At 36.0% G+C, this 22,729-nt stretch overlaps 3 protein-coding genes across 6 annotated transcripts in view; all 3 read left to right on the top strand.

The window, feature by feature from the left end:
• The first annotated feature begins 2 nt into the window (after positions 1-2).
• Positions 3-3,072, top strand: LOC109827724 (polyprenol reductase 1-like). Its single transcript, XM_020394737.1, has 2 exons — positions 3-111; positions 2,010-3,072. Exon 2 carries the CDS (start codon positions 2,026-2,028, stop codon positions 2,992-2,994), a length of 969 nt encoding a protein of 322 aa, XP_020250326.1. The 5' UTR covers positions 3-111; positions 2,010-2,025; the 3' UTR covers positions 2,995-3,072.
• Positions 3,073-7,402: 4,330 nt separating this feature from the next.
• On the top strand, positions 7,403-12,960 carry LOC109827725 (tripartite motif-containing protein 40-like). 4 transcript variants are annotated; one of them, XM_020394741.1, is made up of 4 exons: positions 7,403-7,636; positions 7,757-7,942; positions 9,366-10,620; positions 12,346-12,960. In XM_020394741.1, the coding sequence occupies exon 3, from the start codon at positions 9,421-9,423 to the stop codon at positions 10,228-10,230; it is 810 nt and encodes a 269-aa protein (XP_020250330.1). In that variant the 5' UTR covers positions 7,403-7,636; positions 7,757-7,942; positions 9,366-9,420; the 3' UTR covers positions 10,231-10,620; positions 12,346-12,960. The 4 variants fall into 4 exon arrangements, with proteins under 4 accessions (XP_020250330.1, XP_020250327.1, XP_020250328.1 ...); XM_020394738.1 differs by having other exon boundaries at positions 12,341-12,959; XM_020394739.1 differs by having other exon boundaries at positions 7,757-7,957; positions 12,341-12,959.
• A 7,369-nt stretch (positions 12,961-20,329) lies between these two features.
• Positions 20,330-22,729, top strand: part of LOC109827729 ((+)-neomenthol dehydrogenase-like) — a 3,565-nt gene continuing 1,165 nt past the window's right edge. The window contains exons 1-2 of the mRNA XM_020394747.1: positions 20,330-20,755; positions 21,459-21,644. Of these exons, the coding sequence (XP_020250336.1) occupies positions 20,399-20,755; positions 21,459-21,644 (543 nt within the window). The 5' untranslated portion in view covers positions 20,330-20,398. The remainder of the gene's footprint in view (positions 20,756-21,458; positions 21,645-22,729) is intronic.

The following is a 22,729-nucleotide window of genomic DNA, read 5'->3' as shown; positions in this document are numbered from 1 at the left end:
TTGAGAAGATTAGCATGGCCCCTGCGCAAGGATGACACGCACAAATCGAGAAATGGTCCAAATTTTTTTTTATTTCCTTCCTCTCTTTCAATCGTCGTCGATATTTCTAGGGTTTGTTCTTTCCCTTTTCTTTTCGTCATCGTCAATTTTTTTTTTTCAAATCCTTTCTCTACTTCATCGTGCAGATTCTGGGGTTTGGTTTTTTTTTTAACTTGAACATACAATCACATCTATGATTCTAATAATGAATTTAGATGGTTTTTTTTTTCATTTCTTTGACCATTGTTTTATCAAATCCAGAACCCTAGAATTGGTACATCGAATGTTAAATGTATAATTAGCGTCCCCAAATGCTTCACTGGAATCCGTTAGCAATTGAAGAAGGTGGAACCTCTTAAAATTCCCAATTTTGTTCATGTCAGTCTCAATACCCTAGAGCTGCTAACTAGAGATTGGAGTACTGACGATTTCAACAGTTCAACATTATACTTAACCTGGACTTTATCTCATCTTGTAGCCTTACCTTCCGTCCTTTTTTTATCTTTCATTTATTACTGAGTTCAATTTTGGTTAACATTTTTGAAGCACTTATAGAGTAGCTAGATCTTAATCTTCTAGGCCAAGGAGACTAGATAATAGAGGCGGTTACTATTGATCCTAGATACCTTTATCCGCATGTACTGTAAGGTTTGCTATTTTTACAGAAAACCTGATTGCGAGTTCTCAAGTTTCATTGAGATTGCTTGTTTTGTGTCTCGTTATAGGTTATTAAACTAATATGATCCGGTAGTTCCTCTTCGTTCGTTTCGTGAACATTGCTTTCCAGCATGACTTGAGAAATATAGCCGAGCCTGTTGCTCGCTAGAGGTAGTTACCATAGTGCATACTGTTTTCTAGCAATTGGATTGTGAGCAATATTTTCCTTATCCAAAGATACCATATCCCCATTTAAGGGTATATTTTGAAGGAACTGAACATAGTACTTTAACTTTAGAATTTTGAATTGAGTCATTTTGGATTGCATTCAAAAACAAATTGCATGTAAGTTAAGTATAACTAGCAGCTAACCAGCTAGCACCACTTAGTTTAATGATTGCTGGAAGCTCAGCATTAGGCATGTTGTTGGCATTAGGTTAATTTGAATAATCATGCAAATCTATTGTAAGTTGATACACAGAGTTGTATTCCTTAGTTTCTTGATGAGAAGGCTCTGTTATCTTTATCATATTAAAACAACAATACACACATTTTAGCTAGAGTGGTGATTAGTAGCCAACTTATTCTTAAAATCACTTGATATCACAGTTAAGTTCGAAAATAGTGTTCTTCGTCCATAGCAAATTTCAGATGATTGATATAGTTTATAGGATGTGGTGCTGTTAATTTTATAGCGTGAGCATTTACATGCCTTTGGCTGTTTGGTGCTTTGAGTGTGCATAGTCTAGCATGCTTATTAACCAAAGTTATTGCATCAGGTAGGAAACTTTTGATTTTCCTTTTTCCCCCCTTCATTATTTGAGAAAACCGGTTCTCTACAAAAACAAAGATACAAACTTGCCAGTTTTATACTTGCTTTTTGGTTATGACTTAAGAATCTTCTGTTGATATACATTAAAGTTGTTAGTAAAAATCAAAGCAATGCTAGCAAGTTCAAGTGGCAGGAAAGATTGCGATTCCTCAGCCTTCTTAATTTCTAATAAATGCATATCTTTTCTTTTCTTTACTTATTCCTTACACTATGGTAGGGGTATTGTCTGTATAGGTGTTTTTCCTTACTTATGCGGATCATTCACAGTAGTTTTGTTTCTGCTCTTCTGTTAGGTCTCAAGAGAGAATTAAACCATAAAATGAACAAGAGAGCTAGATTCTTGACATGATTATGAAAACATACAAAAAAATCATTACATTTTTTAGTACGCCGGAATATACATTGCACAGTAAAAAATTCTTTATGTATCGGCCTCCATTCATGATTTTGCCTGAGATTAACTCACTTCTTTTAAGTGCAGCTAATGAGATGACATTATGCCTCAATTCCAATCTTACTTGCTCTCAGCTGCTTCTCCAATGGATTTAGAATTCACAGCTTTTTTGAGGCTTGCCTGGATTGCAGCAATACTTCCAATACTCGTGGCATCTATTCCAATTAAATCTCTCGATTTCTTTCGTAGTTTGCTCTTAACATTTGCTGCTAGAGGAAAAACCTCGCACTCTTTAGATAAATTCTCAATTCCTCAAAGATATTTCTTACATTTCTATGTCTTAGCTGTGGTGTTAACAACATGCTTGGCCCTTTCAACATGGCTCTATGCATATAATTGCGATGGCCATAGAACTTCTGCTGGGCACAGAATTAAGGCTTGGAGAACCGTATTTGTTCTTTTATTGCTGGAAGCTCAAGTCTTGAGACGCTTATATGAGTCAAAATGCGTGTTTATTTATAGCCCATCAGCTCGGATGCACATCCTTGGTTACTTTACTGGTTTGTTCTTTTATACAGCAGCACCTCTATCACTTGCCGGTAGATTTTCCCTGGAAGCATTGAGTTATTCAGTTCATCTATTGACGGAATTCATAGTCAAAGGGCCGACTGAATTACCGGTTGAGTTCAAATGGAAGGAAATATTGAAACCTTTTATCTGTTTGGGATGGTGTCAGTGGATTGGGTCTACTATTTTTATCTGGGGTTGGTTACATCAGCTTCGTTGTCATCAAATTCTTGGGTCTTTGCGTGAAAATAAAAGAGATAATGGCTACGTAATCCCCTATGGAGACTGGTTTGAATATGTCTCTTGCCCGCATTATCTTTCTGAAATCGTGATATATGCTGGGATTTTGGTCGCCAGTGGGGGTTTGGATTTCACTGTGTGGCTTGCGTTGTTGTTTGTCGTGGCAAATTTAGTATTTGCATCAGCAGAGACTCATCGATGGTATCATCTCAAGTTTGATAGTTATCCCAAGTCCCGGAAAGCTATTATTCCTTTGATATATTAATTATCAGAGACTCTATATCAGCAGAGACTCTATTTAAAACTATTCTATAAAATATTCAGAAAATAGTATCTTTCATTCCTTCTGTTTTATTTTTTATTGAGACGTTATCAATCATTCTCCATTGTTATAGCCATTTTTTGTGCTAAAAAACAATCTCCAATCAATAGCAGACAAGTGTCACACATTATGCATAATCGAGTCAGCTTGAATAACCAAAGGCTTAGTCAACTCGACACGCCGATATCTTGTGAGGATGACTCGAAGGGTGTTACATGTCGACCCCTAGCTAAGTCGACTATTTAATCACCCCACTCGACTGACCGATCGACCGACATGTTATGAATGCGACTCCAAAAGCGATACTTCTTGACCACCGGACAAGTAGAAATGCGACAAAATACCTCGAGCCTCGAGCCCCTTCACGCACTCTGACAGCCGATCACCTCACAATAAAAGCCATTTAATGCATAATTAGTACCATCATTCCTCTGCCGCCAACAGTCTTCAAGACACATCGGACCACATCGGCACCACACGCCTCCAGTCACTTCGCATTAAACGTGAAAATGACTAATTTGGATAAATTTGTAAAAAAATCTGGATAAACAGTCAGAGTGACCGCACGCCTCCAGTCACCGCACGCCAACATTTTCAATCAGTTTCAGTTTTTCTAACAAGTAAATTTGGATAAATTTATTAAAAAAATGTTGAGTTTATTGTTTTTATAAATAAGTACAGGCCTCACACATTTGCAAAATTAACCTCAGATTTTGCTAATCAAATCCATGATTGAAAATCTTACCTTAATCACTTTCGCCTTTCGATTCAAAAACCTCTAGATTACTGAAATCATGTACTAATAAATTTCCTTCTTCAATGTCTGCCAGAGTTGCATTTAATAAGAAAATATAATATTAATATTCTATGATAAAATATGTAGGCCACAACAATACAAAAAATCAATAAAGAAAAAAAAGAAGGCAACTCACAAGGAATCCCGTCTAACCAAGAACTAGTATAAATTTGAGCTTCAGCATTCTCCGGAAGAAGACGATTCCGATACTTGTCAAGCACACGACCCACAATGCTGAAAGCCGATTCAGAGGCCACCGAAGTAATAGGAATACTCAATATATCTTAAGCCATCATCGACAACTGAGGACGCTTCTCGCATTCGCCTTTTCAATACTCGATAACATTCAAATGATCATTTTTCTTCCAACCGACTAATTTTTCATCTAGATACTCTTCTAACTGAGACTTGGACCCACTGACTGAATATAATTGACTCTCAAACTGTTAAAACTCAGCCATCTCATTATTAGGAACATCTCCAAAGTTCTCTTCACTACTGCTCTCAGCTACAAATGTACCTAGAGATGCTCACTCATATTCTTTGTAAATACTTCTAGGTTTCTCTAAGATAGTCAACACATAATAAGAACTAACTCCCAATTTCTCAAAAAAAAACTCTACATACTTTACCTTGTATTGAGGGTCCAAAATGACTGCAAATGAACATTGTAACATTCCTAATATTTATCAAAATTTATTTTCATATCATTTGCCATGGATTTTATATCTTGATCATCACTTTTCATCTCCTCCATTATGCATTTTTGAATCTTAAACACTCCACCAAAATATAAGTTGGCAGTTGGATATTTACTTCCAGAAAAAAGAGTGGACACTTCATAAAAAGGTTTTTAAAACTTTGGAATTTTTTCAACCTTTATTCATTCTTCACTTGATGGCAAAAAAGTGAAATTTGGATCAATGAACTCCAAATGCTCAAATACCCGATGAAAGTTCAGAACACTCTCCAACATTAAAAACGTAGAATTCCACCTGTTGGACACATCCTGCTGGATTTTTTTCGCTTTACCTGAACAAGTTTCTATTTTTAGAGTATCCCCCCCACCCCCACCTCCAAAGTTAATGATGGAATCTTATTACTATTTGATTTTTAACAAATTTGGACCATGGAATGAAACATTAACAAAGTTAATCTCAGCTAGGGTTCTGTTTGATTTTCAACAAAAGTACTCCTTTTCCTTCATTTTCTCCTCTTCCTTCTCCAATTTCACACTTTAAACTTAAAAAAAATATGTAAGTTGCACGGATTTCACTAGATTCAACAGAATTTTAATGTTTGATCTCAAAATGAAGCATAAACTTGAGCAGATCAGAGAAGCCTCAACAAAGTCTAAAAATTAGGGTTTTGTCTTGATGTCAACAAAATTCCTCCTTTCCCCTCAATTTCTCCTTTTCATTCTCCAATTTCTCAATTCAATCTAAAAAAATGCAAATATTTCACACGAACAAAAGGCAAACCCTAGATTAATACATGCTGAATCCTGAGGCGAACATCACCAACTGGGAACGAATGGCCAGAGGATGAAAGATCATCGTAGAATAATAAGTAAACTCAATTTGACCTAAAAGCAATAAAATTAATGAGCAAACTAGGGGTTAAGGTTTGCTTACAAGTGGGAAGAGGGAGAAAGAGGGGAATCTCGTTGAGATCGCTTCGCTGTTCTCGATGAGGAGCTCACATGGTGATGGCGGAGGATCATCGATCATTGGCTTAAGGGCTGTTTGGTTCCTCTTTTTTGGGTGGTAAAAGTGGGGAAAGCTGCTAAAAATGTCAGCTTTTTGACAGCTTTCCACCAAAATCAGCTCTTTAAAAACTGATTTTGGGGGAAAGCTACCAAAAAGCTGACATTTTTGGCAGCTTTCCCCACTTTTACCCCCCAAAAAACATGAACCAAACAGCCCCGAAGGGTTTTGGTTTTGGTTTTGGTTTTGGTTTTGAGAATACGGGCGGGTAAATGGGTGAGTAGGTACTGCCCATTTAGTACTCATTTAGTCTAAATTGAGATAAACCCGCCCGATTACACCCATTTAACTAAATGGGTGGGTTTTGAGCGGGCTAAGTGATGAGCGGGCTAGGTGAGTATATGTGTATGGGCTAAGTGAAAATTTAACATTTGATCTTCTTAAATCCAAATGAGTAAAGTTAGTTTCATGTAATTTCCTTCAGTATAATTAGATAAAAAATATAAAGCTTATCTTTTCATGTAATTTATCCTTCAAGCTGAAGGAATTCTATGAGAACTCTGCTTAGTGTGGGGTTGATTTGTGCCAAACAGGTGGCACTAAAAAGACTAAACTACTCACACTTCACATGGTGCGGAGCTTTCTGATACGATTCTAAATCATGCATACATCATATGCTTATTAACTCCTAAGTTTATAATTTAAGACCACTTTGTATAAATGAAATATAAAGGGCAGAGTCATCTTCTTTGAGAGACAAACTTGCATTCTATTTTCATAAATGCGACTTGAAAATTTATGGAGTACCCCAGAGAAAGCACTTCAACTTCAAAAAATACTGTTTATGTACGGAAATTAGTATGAGGTTTAGGGAGGATTTTGGGGGCCCTTAGTCTCCTCTAATGATTGATTGTCTTGAAGGGTATACCACGCTACAAGGATCTGCGCAGAACAACAAAGGTTGGAGGCTCCGGAGGTAGTTTCCTCCGGTGAACCCTCCTATACTCAAGTCAATGACTAGTTTAATAATCTAAAGAGAAGAACAGAATATAGCCTTTTGGGGGTTTTTTACGCGTACCTCTAAATAGCAAAAACCATGCTATTTATAGGAGGTTAATAAGGGTATTTGCGTAATATATTTGATTGATTGATCTGACACTGTGCCGTTGCTTGACCCATGTCTGAAGCAGATTGTTTGTAGATAGAGAATTGTACTCACAATATTAATGTAATGATGACAAAATGACGTGATTTGGGGCGTTGCTACCAGAGGGTCATCATGATACTTAATCATGCATTAAATGCGACATTGACGGATGATAGAATAAGGATGCTAACCTGTTCATCATTAAATGTGAATATTTTTTAAAGAGACCGCTAGTCATTATGTGTTCCTGACTTGAGGGCGCCATTCGACTCGACTCAGATTTCGCTATGAAGACCAACTCAATGACACATTTCGTCTTGGACCCAGGTTGCGCGGACTTGTTGGCTTAGTTGGCAACCTAAGCTCGTGCGGAACTCTGCTTTTAATCCCACCACTTACGCCACATGTCTGTTTTAGGATATGATGATTTTCGAGGTATAACAAATACTAATAGAACCACTTTTGAAGTATAGTTAATTGCAAAAAAGAAAAAAGTAAATCTCATTGCCCCCTCTGTACAGTTGAACTCTCAAGTTAGCATTGATCAGGAGCAGGCTGAGCCGCTGAGCCAGTTGGGCTCGCGATCTTACGACTTAACTAAGCAATGTAATCACAAAACAGTAATTAAGTTTAGAATTTGGTTTAGTCCCACATTGGCCACGAGTTGAAAACAGTAGCTCTTTATATTCAAAGACGCGGGATGAAGCATTGTCTCTTCGGAGACATCTGATAAAATTGGAACGATACAGAGAAGATTAGCATGGCCCCTGCGCAAGGATGACACGCACAAATCGAGAAATGGTCCAAATTTTTTTTCCTTCCTCTCTTTCAATCGTCGTCGAGATTTCTAGGGTTTTCTTTTTTCCCTCTTTCGCCACAAATTCTTAACGTTATTGCTGCCTAATCGTCTTCGAATCGCATCAGCAATCTAATAAAGTAAGTTCTTAATGTTAAGATCTCTTGCTCTTTTTTCAATTCGAATCATAAATCAAGTCTATGTTTTTACCAAATCCAGAACCCTAGAATTGGTATATTGATTGTTGAATGTATAATTAGTGGCGGCTAAGGCTTCACTGGAATCCGTTAGCAACTGAAGAAGGTGGAAGGTGGAATCTTTTAAAATTCCCAAATTTGTTCATTTCAGTCTCAAAACCCTGGAGCTGCTGAGGGCTAACTAGCGATTGGAGTACTGATGATTTCAGCAGTTCAACATTATACTTAACCTGGAGTTGATCTCATATTGTAACTCTACCTGCGGTTCTTTTTTATCCTTTACTTATTTGCTTGGTTTTCTGACTAAATTTTGCAGCTAGATCTTAATTTTCTAGGCCACGGAGGCTATTACTATTAATCCTGATACCACTATCCGTATATACTGTAGGATTTCCTATTTTTACTGAAAACCTGATTGCAGGTTCTCAAGTTTCATTGAGATTGCTTGTTTTCGTGTCTCAAGTTTTATTGAACAATATTTTTCCAGCATGACTTGAGAAATATAGCCGAGTCGGTTTCTCGTGAGAGGTGGTTACCATAGTGCTTGCTGTTTTCTAGTACTTGAATTGTGAGCAATATTTTTCTTACCCAAAGGTACCACGTCCCTGTTTAAGGGTATATGTCGAAGGAACTGAACACAGTACTTTATCTTTAAAATTCTGAAATGAGTCATTTTGGATTGCATTCAAAAACAAATTACATGAAAGTCAAGAATAACTAGCAACTAACCAGCTAGCACCAGTTAGTTTCATGATTGCTGGAAGCTCAGCATTAGGCTTGTTGTTGTCATTAGGTTAATTTGAATCAATCATGCAAATTCATTGTAAGTTGATACGCAGAGTTGTATTTCTTTGTTTCCTGATGAGAAAGGTTTTGTTATCATTATCATATTAAAACGACGCGTACATGTTAGCTAGAGTGGTCATTTCTAGGATGTAGTACCCAACCTATTCTTAGAATCACTTGATATCATAGTTAAGTTAGACAAATAGTATTCTTCGTCCATAGCCAAATTTCAGATGATTGATATAGCTTATAGGATGTGGTGCTGTTAGCTTTATAGCGTGAGCATTTACATGCCTTTGTCTGTTTGGTGCCTTTGAGCGTGCATAGTCTAGCATGCTTATTAACCAAAGTCGCAGTTTCACCATTGAGCTCTACCAGGACTGTCATTTTCATTCTGAACCCTGAAGGTTTTCTATCACTAAATTTCCCACAGAAGAGTTAAAAGAACAAAAGATTTGCTTGTGGATTATGGTTACAAAGATGCTGAATTCTGCTGAATCATATCATTCAACTTTTTTGAAGCCAGGGTAAAATGCAAATAGTTGTTGATAAATATGTTTATGTTAATAGACTACGTTTCACTACAAGTTATCATGGGCTAATCATAACAAGTGATATAGTATAACACTCAGACAACCACAGGACACTAGGAACTGCCTTGTTTGATATAGTGTGGAACCTCATTTACCTTCAGATTGATCATATATTTTCATTCTAATAGCTTTGCCAATCATCTTGCTTAGACATTAATCTGTTTTTGATATGCTATATATGGTTAACAGTAAAAATGGTCGTGATGTCTTCTTTGATTCCTATCCTTATTCTTTATAGTGGATTGCCTATTTCCATGCATGTTTTTAACCATCAGTTTTAATTTCTCTTATAGGCTATTGGATTTTCGTCACAGCTGCAAGACAATTTAGTTTCAGGTGCTGCATGACATGGTCTTGAGCTTCTATTTGAAACATGTTGAACGGTTAGCAGGAAATTGGCCATGCATTAAAAGTAAAAAAAAAAAAAAAAAATTGGCGCGGCTCATGGCATCTCGTAGCAGCAAGGATCATAAGGGCCCTGATCCTTGCCCAATTTGTCTTGAACCAGTAAAGGAAGAAGCCTATTTAGATCGATGTTTCCACTCATTTTGCTACCGATGCATTGTTCAATGGTCCAATGTGGTATCCAAGAAGCACTCTCAAGCTAAATCTTCAATGAAATGCCCTCTTTGCATGACAGAAAATTTTTCTATAGTTCACGGTTTCAATGGAGAAAATTTTCAGCAGCATTACATAAGCCAGAGCCATGACAAAAACAATCTTTCTAGTGCTCATCAATTTCGATTGCAGTGGTATAATAGCAATGCAAGAGTCTCAAGGAAGGAATCTGATGTTCATTTGTACTGGAAGCTTCTTAGGTATCTTAGGAGAAACATATGGCTTGAGAATTGGTTGAGAAGGGAAATCCAGGCTCTCACCCAACAGGAGGATGTGGAAATTATTGTACATCATATTCATGGAGCAATTGAGAATTTCATCAGAAGACAGCAGCAAGATCACATAAAAAATGTGATGCCCGAGGATAAGCGCAAACGGTTTAGGGAACTAATTTCTGATGTTGCAAGGCCTTTTTTGTTTGGGCGAACAGAGCGCTTCGTTGATGAGTTGGAGTCTTTCCTGGTTCTGGGTTTAACCGTCGATGCTTATGATGCAATTTGCATGCAGAATTTGCCAGGCGCTTCTACTTCTTCTGACTGAAAGATACAGTTCTGATGGGGACTACACAAATTTGGGTACTTAAGATGAATCTATAAAATGAAGGGAAAATCCCCTTTACGTTCAGTCAGATTAATCAATGATCAAATCACCTTGTTTAGACCAAGTTTGCATGACTGAAGCAGAGATTTGCCTCTTGGTTCTCATTCTTAGTGTGGTAGCTTCTACAGAAATTCGGCTAATTAACTGAAGTCTATAAAACAAAGGGAAAACCTGCTTTATGTTCTGTCAGATTAATCAATGATCCAATCGCTCTATTTAGGCCAAGGCTGCATCACTGGAGCAGAGATTTGCCTCTCGGTTTTCATTCTTAGTGTGGTAGCTTCCTTGGGCATTACTTCTATTTCATCTCTTCATTGTGACCATCAGCCAGTGAGTCTTTTTTCGCTTTTCGCCGAGTTATATTCTGCATAATGGTCTTTTATTCTGTTTAGAATTTAAGACAATAGAGTAACTTGTGTGAAATGCCTTCAATATGCCAATTTTTGCAAGTAAATCACTCGTATTCTTTTTATATTGCTTTATCTTATATGTTTCTTGTTTTGTTTTCTCCCTCTTCCTTTCTTAAATGTTCTCCCTGAATTTATTTCAAATTTCTTTTCCCTGCCATATCTTTCCCTTGCTAAGTAGGTTTAATGTAATCTCAATTCAGATTTTCACTTAAAAACCAACATTATTACACTCATGCAAATTTATAAACAACCTATGCCGTCTTCATTCTGCAAAATTAAAAGTTCTATTGCCTAATGTACTATGTTTATGGGATCAAAGACAGACTACAAAAGTTTGTGCAATTCACAGGAAGAGCTAAATAGGTTCATTTAGGAGAAGAAGTGAGGCAAATAGAAAAAAGAACCAATTTTGAAGTTTCCTTGAGATATAATATGGAGCATTCACCTGTGACCAAGGACATGCAATTTCGGGGTTGTTTGGTTCAGGGAATCACAAAAACTTGCAACTGCAACTTCAGTTGTAATTTTCCAAAGCACATGTCCAGTCGACTTTGATGCGGAGTGTCTATTTCTTTGTATGTTATTGGTTCCAGTTCATATAATTTCCTGAGAATTCAGCTAATTACCAAAGTTTTGCACATCTCTTAATCGGCCCAAATGGACAGTAACAACAATTTTCAATAATAAGGCCGTACCTGGACAAATGCAGCAATCACATTGAAATATGTCCTCTTTGTGTGATTACAACACCCTCATGAATATCAAGGCCTACACCCTGAGCAACATCAAGCAATAGAAGATCGGACACAGGAGGATTTAATCCAATGCTCGAAACAGAATTTCGTATAGTATCAAATAAAACTAGGGATTAGTCCTGAAACTTATTTAGTTATTTACCAGATTCCCAGTACAAGTTGACAAATAGATTCCTTTGTGTTTTGAATTTTGGGTGTTTCTCATGTTAGACCCTAAATTCTATCCTATTTTTGTGTTAGGCTCCATTAAATTGTTTTAAATAGCATTGCCATATTTAATTATACTTCCAAATCCATCAAGTTGTATTAAATAACACCTTCGTTTTGGGGGTAAAAAGTGTATGAAGATTTGGGGACATAATTTACAAATATGAAAAATATGGGGGTCTAATACAAAACTATTGTACGAATTAGGATCTAATATGAGAAAAACCCTTAACTTTATATTCTTAAAAAAATAGAAATTATATCTTATTAACTTCAATGTGAATATGGGACTATAAGAGGAGTAAGCCAAAAGGAACAAAAGAAAGCAGTATGGAAGAATACTCGACTCCTTATGTTTTGTGAAAACACCTTCACAACCGTTGCTAACAGAAGAAAACCATTATAGAACTGGTCAACTATATAAAGCAAATTAATTGGGTCAAAAATTGGGAAGAACAGCTTATAGTTTCGGTGACAGACAGATTGTTTTCATCGAGATCGCATCCCTCATCTCACTTCCACAGATCTTTTCCCTTAATTCTTGCCCTTTACGAGATATAGTATGTTGCAAGAACATGGAGCATCATAAATTCAGTTTCGTTAAAGTCGATTTTCTTTCATTTTTCTGCATGACTACAGCGCGTTCTGTGTTTTCTAATGTCTTCTATACTTCCCTAGATCAGTTCTTCATATATCCGAGACTCTGAGAGTATGCTTCGGTTCTTCCTTCCACGGAAACGAGCAAGAGATCGGAAGCAGTTCCACCAGAGAGATGAGCTGTTGAAATTGCTTCTACAGGAATTTGGAATTATGAGCATAATCTTCCATCAGCTCAATACTCGACTTCCTCAGCTTGCCAATTTGGCACAGTTCATCTAGAGTAATTACTTTGGTGTCTCAACTGATAAAGGACTTCTTAGATTTTTAAAAAAAAAAGAACTACTTCATGCCCAATGATTTTGATGTGTGCAAGGAAGTGATAGACAATGGAATTCATGTTTTCAGTTTAGTCCCATATTGAAACAGAGATGTTTCAGGATTTTGATTATGAATTAGTACTTGTGGTACTTTTGTAGAACTAACCCGAAAACATGTTTACATGGGAAAAAAAAAGCTAAGTACTGGTTTCAAATTACTAAATTGAATTAAAATTTTGGTTAATTAATTTTTATGTTCCCTAGTGAATGATGTGCCTTTTGATTTAGTAAATGCTTGGTTTTGGGGATTGTTTTTGTTATAATTGTTATAATATTATTATGGATGTCCATTGGTATTCCAAGGAGTTATAGTAGTACTAATTGTAGATGTCTATTGACACTCCCAAGTAAATTCTCATAAATATGATGCATGTAATATCTCCTTTTCACATGCCTATAAGTAGATGGCATGAGATTGTATTTGTAAGTGAAGAAAAAAGAAGAATTGAATGATTGAGTGCTCATTGTCTTCTCTCTATTCTCTTTACTCATATTGCTATCCATTAGCTTTATAACACGTTATCAGCACGAGACTATATCCCGCTATGGCACAACGGTTTGTTTTTAAGGTAAAGATTTCTAATCTTTATATTATATATTATATTGATTGAGAATTTGGACATATTGGCGCATTGAGAAACTTTTCTTGGTTCTTCTAGGATTAATATATTTTACTAATATAAATATTGGTTCAGTTAAGGTTTGATTTTCATTATGTAAAATTTTACATTGATATTAAATTTATTCGATGCAAGATATAAGATTTTTTTTGTTGTTATGGATCATCTATCATGCTTCATATGCTCAATTTTATATAAATAACTTATTAATTCAAAAAGAAAACGTCATGTCTTCAGTCAGTCTAATAAAAAAAGGGGTACTTAATCTAATTTTCTAGTTGGATTATTCATATTTTATTTTGCATATTTATTGGATGCATGCACATGCCATCAACTACGTCTTATCAACTCTGTCTTGTTTGTTTCTTTGTAAATACTTATGAATTTATCAACTCTGTCTTGTTTGTTTCTTTGTAAATACTTATGAATTTTTGTAACTATAAATTGATCATATACTAACTAATTTTTTATAATAGCATCATGGCAAATTTGGCAAAGCTTGAGTTTGTGGCATTAGACATCACGGGCAAAAATTATTTATCTTGGATATTTGACGCTGAAATCCATTTGGAAGCTAATGTCCTTGGTGATACAATTAAAGATGGTAATGATGCATCCAATCAGGACAAAGCAAAAGTAATGATTTTCCTATGACACGACTTTCACGAGGGACTGAAAGAGGAATATTTAACGGTAAAGGATCCCCTTGTCCTTTGGAATAGCCTAAAAGAGAGGTATGACCACCAGAAGACGGTTATTCTTCCCAAAGCTCGTTATGACTGGATGCACTTACGTTTACAAGATTATAAAACAATAAGTGAATATAATTCAGCTATGTTTCGAATTAGCTCCCAGTTAAAATTATGTGGGGAAAAAGTCATTGATGAGGATAAGTTGGAAAAGACTTTTTTTACTTTTCATGCATCGAATTTGCTCCTGCAGCAACAATATCGTGAAAAGGGTTTTAAGAAATATTCTGAATTGATTTCTTGTCTTCTCGTGGCTGAACAAAATAATGAGCTCTTAATGAAAAATCATGAAGCACATCCAACTGGTTCTGCTCCGTTCCTTGAAGTGAATGTGACTACGTATCAGCATCATAATCAAACACGAGGTCGTGGTCATGGTCGTGGCCGTGGAACCGGACGTGGTCGAGGTCGTTCAGGTTGTTTTGATAATCGTGGTGGTTATTTCAAAAATTCATCTCGCCACCTGAAGTGGGAGAGAAATGAGAAGACAATTGGGAAAGATAAAGGGGACTCAAACAAGGACTCAAACAAAAATTCAGTGGAAAGCTCATGTTATCGTTGTGGAATGAAGGGCCATTGGTCGCGTATCTGTCGTACACCGAAGCATTTTATTGAGCTCTATCAAGAATCACTAAAAAAATGAGAAAAAGGTGGAAACAAATTTCGTTACTGAGTGTGATCCTTCTAATGATATCACTCATCTGGATGTTGCTGATTTTTTCCTCCAACCGAAGGAAAATATTCCTTATTTGATTGATAGCAATAATGTTCAAGGATGATAATATTATTTTCATAAGCAGAATGTTTACATTATCAAATAAATATCTATGCAATAATGTTCAAGGATGATAATATTATTTTCATAAGCAGAATGTTTACATTATCAAATAAATATCTATGTAATGTTTATGCTATCAAATAAATATATTTTCATAAGCAGAATGTTTACATTATCAAATAAATATCTATGTAATGTTTATGCTATCAAATAAATATCTATGCAATAAAATAAAAATCTTAATCAATATTTATGTGTTTTAGGTGCAATATGAGTTATGACTTTTATTTTTTTACATTTCCTATATTTTATTATTTATTTATTTTCTTTGCTTTGGCGCATGTCACTCTTTCAATGATGAATATGGAATTATCTCCGATTGGACCTTTTGTTGATGACAAAAATTTGTGCCTCATCGACAGTGCAACAACACATACTAAGGATTTGAAATGCTTCTCCTACTTAAAGAAGCAAGCAACAAATTTCAGTACAATTTGTGGCAGTGCAAACCTAATTGAAGACTCCGGAAGAGCTCATATCATATTGCCTAGAGGAACAAAATTTGTAATTGATGATGCCTTATATTCTGAAAAGTCTTAACGAATTTTATTGAGTTTTAAGGATATTCGCAAGAATGGATATCATATTGAGACAACAAATGAAGGCAATGTCAAATATTTGTATATTACGACTATTGTTTCAGGTAAGAAAAGCGTACTAGAAAAATAGCTTGCATTTTCTTTTGGTTTATACTACACAAATATTGGCAAAATTGAGGCACGTGCTCCAGTAAACCAGAAGTTAACTAATCACAATGAGTTATAGTTTGGCATTAACAGTCAGGTCATCCCGGTTCAATTATGATGCAAAGGATTATAGAGAATTCATGTGGACATTCATTGAAAAATCAGAAAATGTTACAAACAAATGAATTCTCATGTGTTGCTTGCTCTCAAGGCAAATTAATTACTAGACTGTCACCAGCTAAGATTGGAACTAAATCCCTTGGATTTTTGGAATGCATACATGGTGATATTTGTGGACCTATACATCCACCAAGTGGACCATTTAGATATTTTATGGTTTTAATTGATGCTTCAACTAGATGGTCACATGTATGCTTATTATCAACTCGCAATTTGGCGTTTGCGAGATTACTAGCTCAACTAATCCGACTACGAGCTCACTTTCCAGACAATCCGATTAAAACTATACGACTTAATAATGCTGGTGAATTCACTTCTCAAGCGTTCAATGATTATTGTACTGCTATCGGGATAAGCGTTGAACATCCTGTAGCACATGTTCATACTCAGAATGGCCTTGCAGAATCATTTATAAAACGAATTCAATTAATTGCCAGACCATTACTTATGAGAGCAAAACTTCCTATATCTTTATGGGGACATGTTATCTTACATGCAGCAACACTTATTCGCGTCAGGCCAACAAGTTATCATGAATTCTCCCCATTACGATTGGTTTATGGTCATGAACCAAATATTTCCCATCTAAAAATTTTTGGATGTGCGGTTTATGTTCCAATTGCTCCACCACAACGCACGAAGATGGGACCTCAAAGGAGGTTAGGAATATATGTTGGGTATGAATCTCCATCTATAATTAAATATCTTGAACCGTCTACAGTAGATTTATTTACGACACGTTTTGCCGATTGTCATTTTGATGAGACACTTTTCCCAACATTAGGGGGGGAAATTAAGCAGCTGGTAAAAGAAATTAGCTGGAATGAATTATCATTGTCCCACCATCATCCTCGCACGAAACAATGTGAACAAGAAGTTCAAAAGATAATTCATTTACAAAAATTAGCAAATCAACTGCCAGACGCGTTTACTGACCCAAAAAAAGTGACTAAGTCACATATACCAGCTGCAAATGCTCCTGTCAAAATTGTTGTTCCTGAAGGACAACCTATCACCGCTAATGAGATAAATGGACAAATAAAGCGTGGTAGACCAATCGGTTCCAAAGATAAAAATCCTCGTAAAAGAAAAGGAGTAAAGCATACAAATGACCAAGTTGAGGAAAATGTTACTCAAGAAAGTTCTCCAGTGAGCATCTAGATGAGTTAGTTCCGAAAGAGAATCGGGTACCTGAAATTAAAGAAAATGAAGAGATCTCTATCAATTATATTATGACTGGGGAACGATGGAACAGAAATGAAATAATCGTCGACGATATTTTTGCATATCATGTTGCGCAAAATGTTATAAATGAAAATGAGGATCTTGAACCAATGTCTATGGAGGAGTGTAGACATCGAGAAGATTGGCCGAAATGGAAAGATGCTATAGATTGTGAATTAAAATCGCTAGCGAAGCATAAAGTTTTTGGACCTGTTGTTCAGACACCTACTGGTATAAAACCTGTAGGATATAAATGGGTTTTCGTGCGAAAACGGAACGAGAATAATGAAGTTGTTAGATATAAAGCACGATTAGTTGCCCAAGGATTCTCACAAAGACCCGATATTGATTATGAAGAGACGTATTCTCCTGTGGTGGATGCAACAACTTTTCGATATTTAATTAATTTGGCAGTTTGTGAAAAACTTGAAATGCGTCTCATGGATGTAATCATAATCTATCTGTATGGCTCACTTGATAATGACATTTATATGAAAATCCCGGAAGGATTACAGTTGCCTGAAAAAGTATAACTCTAATCCGAGAGAGTTTTATTTGATAAAACTGCAGAGGTCTCTCTATGGTTTAAAGCAAGCAGGTCGTATGTGGTACAATCGCTTAACTGAGTACTTGTTGAAACAAGGTTATAATAATATCCTATTTGCCATTGTGTTTTTATAAAGAGATCTAAATCACAATTTGTGATTATTGTAGTGTACGTTGATGATTTAAAGATCATTGGAACTCCTGAAGAGCTTCAAAAGGCTGCAAATGGCCTAAAGCTGGAATTTGAAATGAAAAATCTTGGCAGAACAAAATTTTTCCTCGGCTTACAGATTGAACATCTTAAGAATGAGATTTTTATACACCAATCTGCTTATATATCAAAGATACTTAAAAGATTTTATATGGATAAGGCACAGTACTCCAATGGTCGTGAGATCACTTGAAATTAATAAAGATCTTTTCTGACCTAAGAAAAATGACGAAGAACTGCTTGGTCCTGAAGTACCATATCTGAGCACAATAGGTGCACTAATGTATCTTGCTAGTCACACTCGACCGGATATATCATTTGTCGTGAATTTATTAGCAATATATAGTTCGTCACCTACAAGAAGACATTAGACAGGGGTTAAACATATATTTTAATATCTTAGAGGTACAATGGATATGGGTTTATACTATTCTCATTTGTCCAAATCAGAGTTGGTAGGATAGAGGTACAATGGATATGGGTTTATACTATTCTCATTTGTCCAAATCAGAGTTGGTAGGATATGCAGATGCGGGTTATTTGTCTGATCCTCATAATGGACGCTCATTTGTCCAAATCAGAGTTGGTAGGATATGCAGATGCGGGTTATTTGTCTGATCCTCATAATGGACGATCACAAATGGGTTATGTCTTCATATATGGTGGTATTGCTATATCTTGGCGTTCTACCAAGCAAACAATTGCGACTATATCATCTAATCATGCAGAAATTCTGGCAATTCATGAAGCAAGCCGAGAGTGTGTCTGGCTCAGATCAATAATCTAACACATTCAGAAGACATGTGGATTGTCCTCTCAAATTGAGGTACCAACAATTTTGTATGAGGATAATACAACATGTATAGCTCAATTGAAGACGGGGTATATCAAAGGTGATAGAACAAAACACATATCTCGAAAGTTCTTCTTTACTCATGATATTCAAGAGAATGGTGTTATTGATATTCAACAAGTTCGATTTAGTGATAATCTCGCCGATTTATTCACGAAGTCACTGCCTACAAAGAGTTTCTAGGAACTAGTCTACAAAATTGGACTACGATGGTTCAAGGACCTCGAATGATGATCTTACAAGATAAGGATGTAGACAAAAGGGGGAGCAAGTATTGTATTTTTTTTCTTTTCTTTCTAGCAAAGTATTACCTCAAATGATGGATAAGAATAATGTACTCTTTTTCCTTCACTAGGGTTTTTCTCATAGGGTTTTACCTAGTAAGGTTTTAACGAGGCATATTCTTGATTGAATAAATGGACATCCAAGGGAGAGTGTTATAATTGTTATAATATTATTATTATAGATGTTCATTGGTATTTCAAGGAGTTATAGTAGTACTAATTGTAGATGTCTATTAACATTCCCAAGTAAATTCTCATAAATATGATGCATGTAATATCTCCTTTTCACATGCCTATAAGTAGATGGTATGAGATTTTATTTGTAAGTGAAGAAAAAAGAAAAATTGAAAGATTAAGTGCTCATTGTCTTCTCTCTATTCTCTTTGCTCATATTGCTATACATTACCCAACGGATTCGAGAATTGTTTTGGCTTCTCATTCTTAATTCTTAAGCAGACAAAGAACACAAACTGACAAAAGACTGAAAGAGTATAATCTCTTAAACTAGACGGCAGTGATCCAAACAAAAAGCGCGCATGTGATCACACGCTAACGTGTGATATAAAGGGGCTTTTTCTAATACATAATGGCTTAAAATTCAAATCTTCCAATTAATTATTTATTTTATCTACCACTATAAGATATGTTAGTATTTAGTGGAGAGCAGTAATATTTGCCCTCCCCTCCGATTAAAATCCATAAAAACATTTAACAACAAAGCTCTTCTACCTCTTCATTCGATCAAATCTAGCAAATGGTTACCCCTTCCCATCCCCTCTTCGTCCTCCCGTGGACTGTACGGTGCAAAAGCAGGATGGAAAATAATGGAATCGAACAATACATAATTCCAATTATTAGTGTAAACTTTCAGTACGACGAATTCGTGTTCAATTTGGACTTGAATATGAGAACAAAGTTCAAATCTAATTTACACAAATAAATGGTTTGTGCAGATTTCACAAGCCTGGTTTTTTTTTGAGTTGCTTAAATTATAAAATATAAAATTAGCCCATCTCTTATTCACTTAGCTTTGATTAGCTTTTTAGACAACAACGAAAGAGTTTAAATCACTAAAAAGGTAGTGATAAGTATACTACTCTCATTATACTCACTTGATACTCCTACGTACAAAAAAAAAATAGAACCATGATAGCGCATCATTATAATTTTCATGTGGTGAATCATCACCATCGTACGCAAATGAGTAAGAAGGGAGAGCAGTACACTTTGCATTCTGCCTGCTCTCCATTCCTGATGTAATGTTACTTTATAGGGTGACGCTAGAGGCACACCCTCTGTCACACCTCCGGTCACACCTCCTTTCTTTACAGTGTAAGGGGCCTCACCTGAGATTTTTCACCTCCGATCGCACCCCCTCTCCCTCTGTAGTGTAGGAGGCCTCACCTGATATTTTTAAAGCGCGTAGTGTTTTTCTACTTTATATTATCGTTTTCGCATATAATCGATCTTTTATAACTAACGTGCGCTCATTATATACGCTCACATAATACCGAACTCATTCTCTCTCTCTTTCCTCCCACTTTCCAAAAAAGAGAGAGAGAGAAGAAATGGAGACTACCGTCATCAAACCACAGTCTCCACTGTACGCGGTGGTGACGGGAGCCAACAAGGGCATCGGCCTCACCGTCCGCCACCTCGCGCAGCGCGGCGTCTCCGTCGTCCTCGCCGCACGCGACCCCGCCCTCGGCGTCGCGGCCGCCGAGTCTCTACGCCGAGACTTCGGCCTCGAAAACGTCGTCTCCCACCAGCTCGACGTCCGAGACCCCTCCAGCGTCGAAACCCTGGCCCGGTTCGTCGAGGGTCGATTCGGGAAGCTCGATATCTTGGTCAACAACGCTGGAGCCTCCGGGCTTGTTGTCGATGAGGAGAAGCTCAGGGATCTCAACATTGATCCCCAAGTTTGGGTTAAAAAAAAATGCTAGCTTTTTTATCTTTAATTTCGAAAAAAGTAATTTTGACCATTGATGGACCGTTAGTTAATCCGAATCTCACAGCTTTTGAGAGTGGAAAAGATGAAAATAGAGAAAAAGTTTGTACTTTGATTTGCCTAAATTATAACCTTTTTTTTTTTTTCAAATCATTGACCTAAAATTTCCATATGAACACTTGAACTAACACTGCCACTGTGATCATACGTAAGGAGATTTTTGTTGAACTTTTTAAATGAGGTTTTTTTTTAAAATATAGAATATAGAAGAAGAAGGTAACTTGTAGTTTATCCTAATGTAGAATATCAAATTTTCCAGTACGTAACCAATATTAACAACTTAGTTTTACCCCCTATCTTCTCTTTTTAACTTTCAAAAGCTTCTTTTCCCCCCCTCTCATCCGAAAAAGTTATAGATGCTTTAAAAATAAATGTCTAATTGTAGAGATTTCACATGATAAAATTCCTTGGCACCGTCATGTTCTGAAGTGCAAATGTTTTTTTCCAGACGTCTAAGGAACAATTTTTTGTCAGAAAACCAACTGGATATAGATGAATATGTTTCGTAAAAAAATACACATGCAGAATTTATTGTTATCTATGCTTTTTTTTTTTAGTCTTTTTTTTCTCTTTTCTTTTTTGTGCTGAGATTTTGGTTTATGGGTTTGATTGGTGTGCAGTTATCAGGACAGGCGGTGGATATAATTCAAGAATGTGTTAAGCAGACCTATGATGGTGGAGTTACGTGCATCGACACCAACTATTACGGTTGCAAGAGAGTGATTGAAGCTCTTCTTCCTCTGCTTAAGCTTTCAAGCTCAGGAGCCAGGATCGTCAATGTATCATCTCTCAGATCAGAGCTCAAGGTAGAATCTTTTATGATTTATTACTACCGGTAGTGCCACCTCCACATAAACGACCATCTACATCTCTAATTTTCACCAAATTTTCTTAAGAGACCTCACTTGATTAATTCTTATGGACTCCAATCAAACCCATAAACCAAAATCTCAGCACAAAAAAGAAAAGAAAAGAAAAGTTTTTTTTTTCTTTTTTTTTACCTAGCTGAAAAACTGAATGTAACCCATTACGTACCTACATATCTCAAAAAACTGGATGCAACCCATTGCCTACACATCTCAGTTACCAGTTTTTGAGATATGTAGGTAATGGGTTACATTCAGTTTTTCAGATAAGTAAAGATAGCTTCCTTCCTCCAAATTAAATTCGAAAATTGAAACGGAGGGGATCAAAATGCCATTCATCCCTGTTAGTTTGAACAATCATAAAAATCCTACAGGACCTGGTCCAGCTTGGGTATCTCCTCTAATGCATTGATTCTTCTATCAGGTAGGCATATCAGTTACCAGATTCGTGTACTAGTAGCTCATATCCAGTTTTAAGACGGTGTACACAACGGGTTGCATCCAATGCAACCAATGTTTGATGTGTTTCTCAAGATGGTTTGGGTATTAATGTTAAGTTTATTTGAGCGAGTATCCAGAATCCAGTTCTAGAACTCGGGTTAGGAAGTTATTCATAACCTTAGTTCTATAGATTTTTTCATTTTTTATAGCTTATATGATTGTGATCATAAAATAAATTGTTAATTAGACCAGTCTATTCAATTAAGTTATCGATTTATTGATAGTTTTATGTTCTTTTGAACAATATATATAAATGTAGAATCCTCTGACGATTATAAACATGAGAGAACACATTGAAATTAAAAACCATGTGTATAAATTTTTTATGTGTATAAGTTTTTTTTCATGGGAAAATATCATACAGTAGATTAACAAAAAAAAGGAATAACATATCACAAGTAAGGTTTGAACAAACTCGGAAAAAAGTCACTTTATTCGTAATTTCTAGTTGAACAAGGATTGTATTTATTATTTCTCGATCCTATTTGTGATTTCTAGTTAGCCCAGGATGCATGGATAGATAA

The sequence above is a fragment of the Asparagus officinalis genome, unplaced genomic scaffold (genome assembly GCF_001876935.1).
Source record: "Asparagus officinalis unplaced genomic scaffold, Aspof.V1 AsparagusV1_Un390, whole genome shotgun sequence".
Classification (NCBI taxonomy): Eukaryota; Viridiplantae; Streptophyta; class Magnoliopsida; order Asparagales; family Asparagaceae; genus Asparagus; species Asparagus officinalis.
Note: the sequence above shows the minus strand (reverse complement) of the source record. Positions and strands in the feature narration are given on the sequence as shown.

Excerpts from the sequence above, each read along its gene's own strand:
- LOC109827725 (XM_020394741.1), top strand. The coding sequence starts at position 9,421 with ATGGTCTTGAGCTTCTATTTGAAACATGTTGAACGGTTAGCAGGAAAT.
- LOC109827724 (XM_020394737.1), top strand. The coding sequence starts at position 2,026 with ATGCCTCAATTCCAATCTTACTTGCTCTCAGCTGCTTCTCCAATGGAT.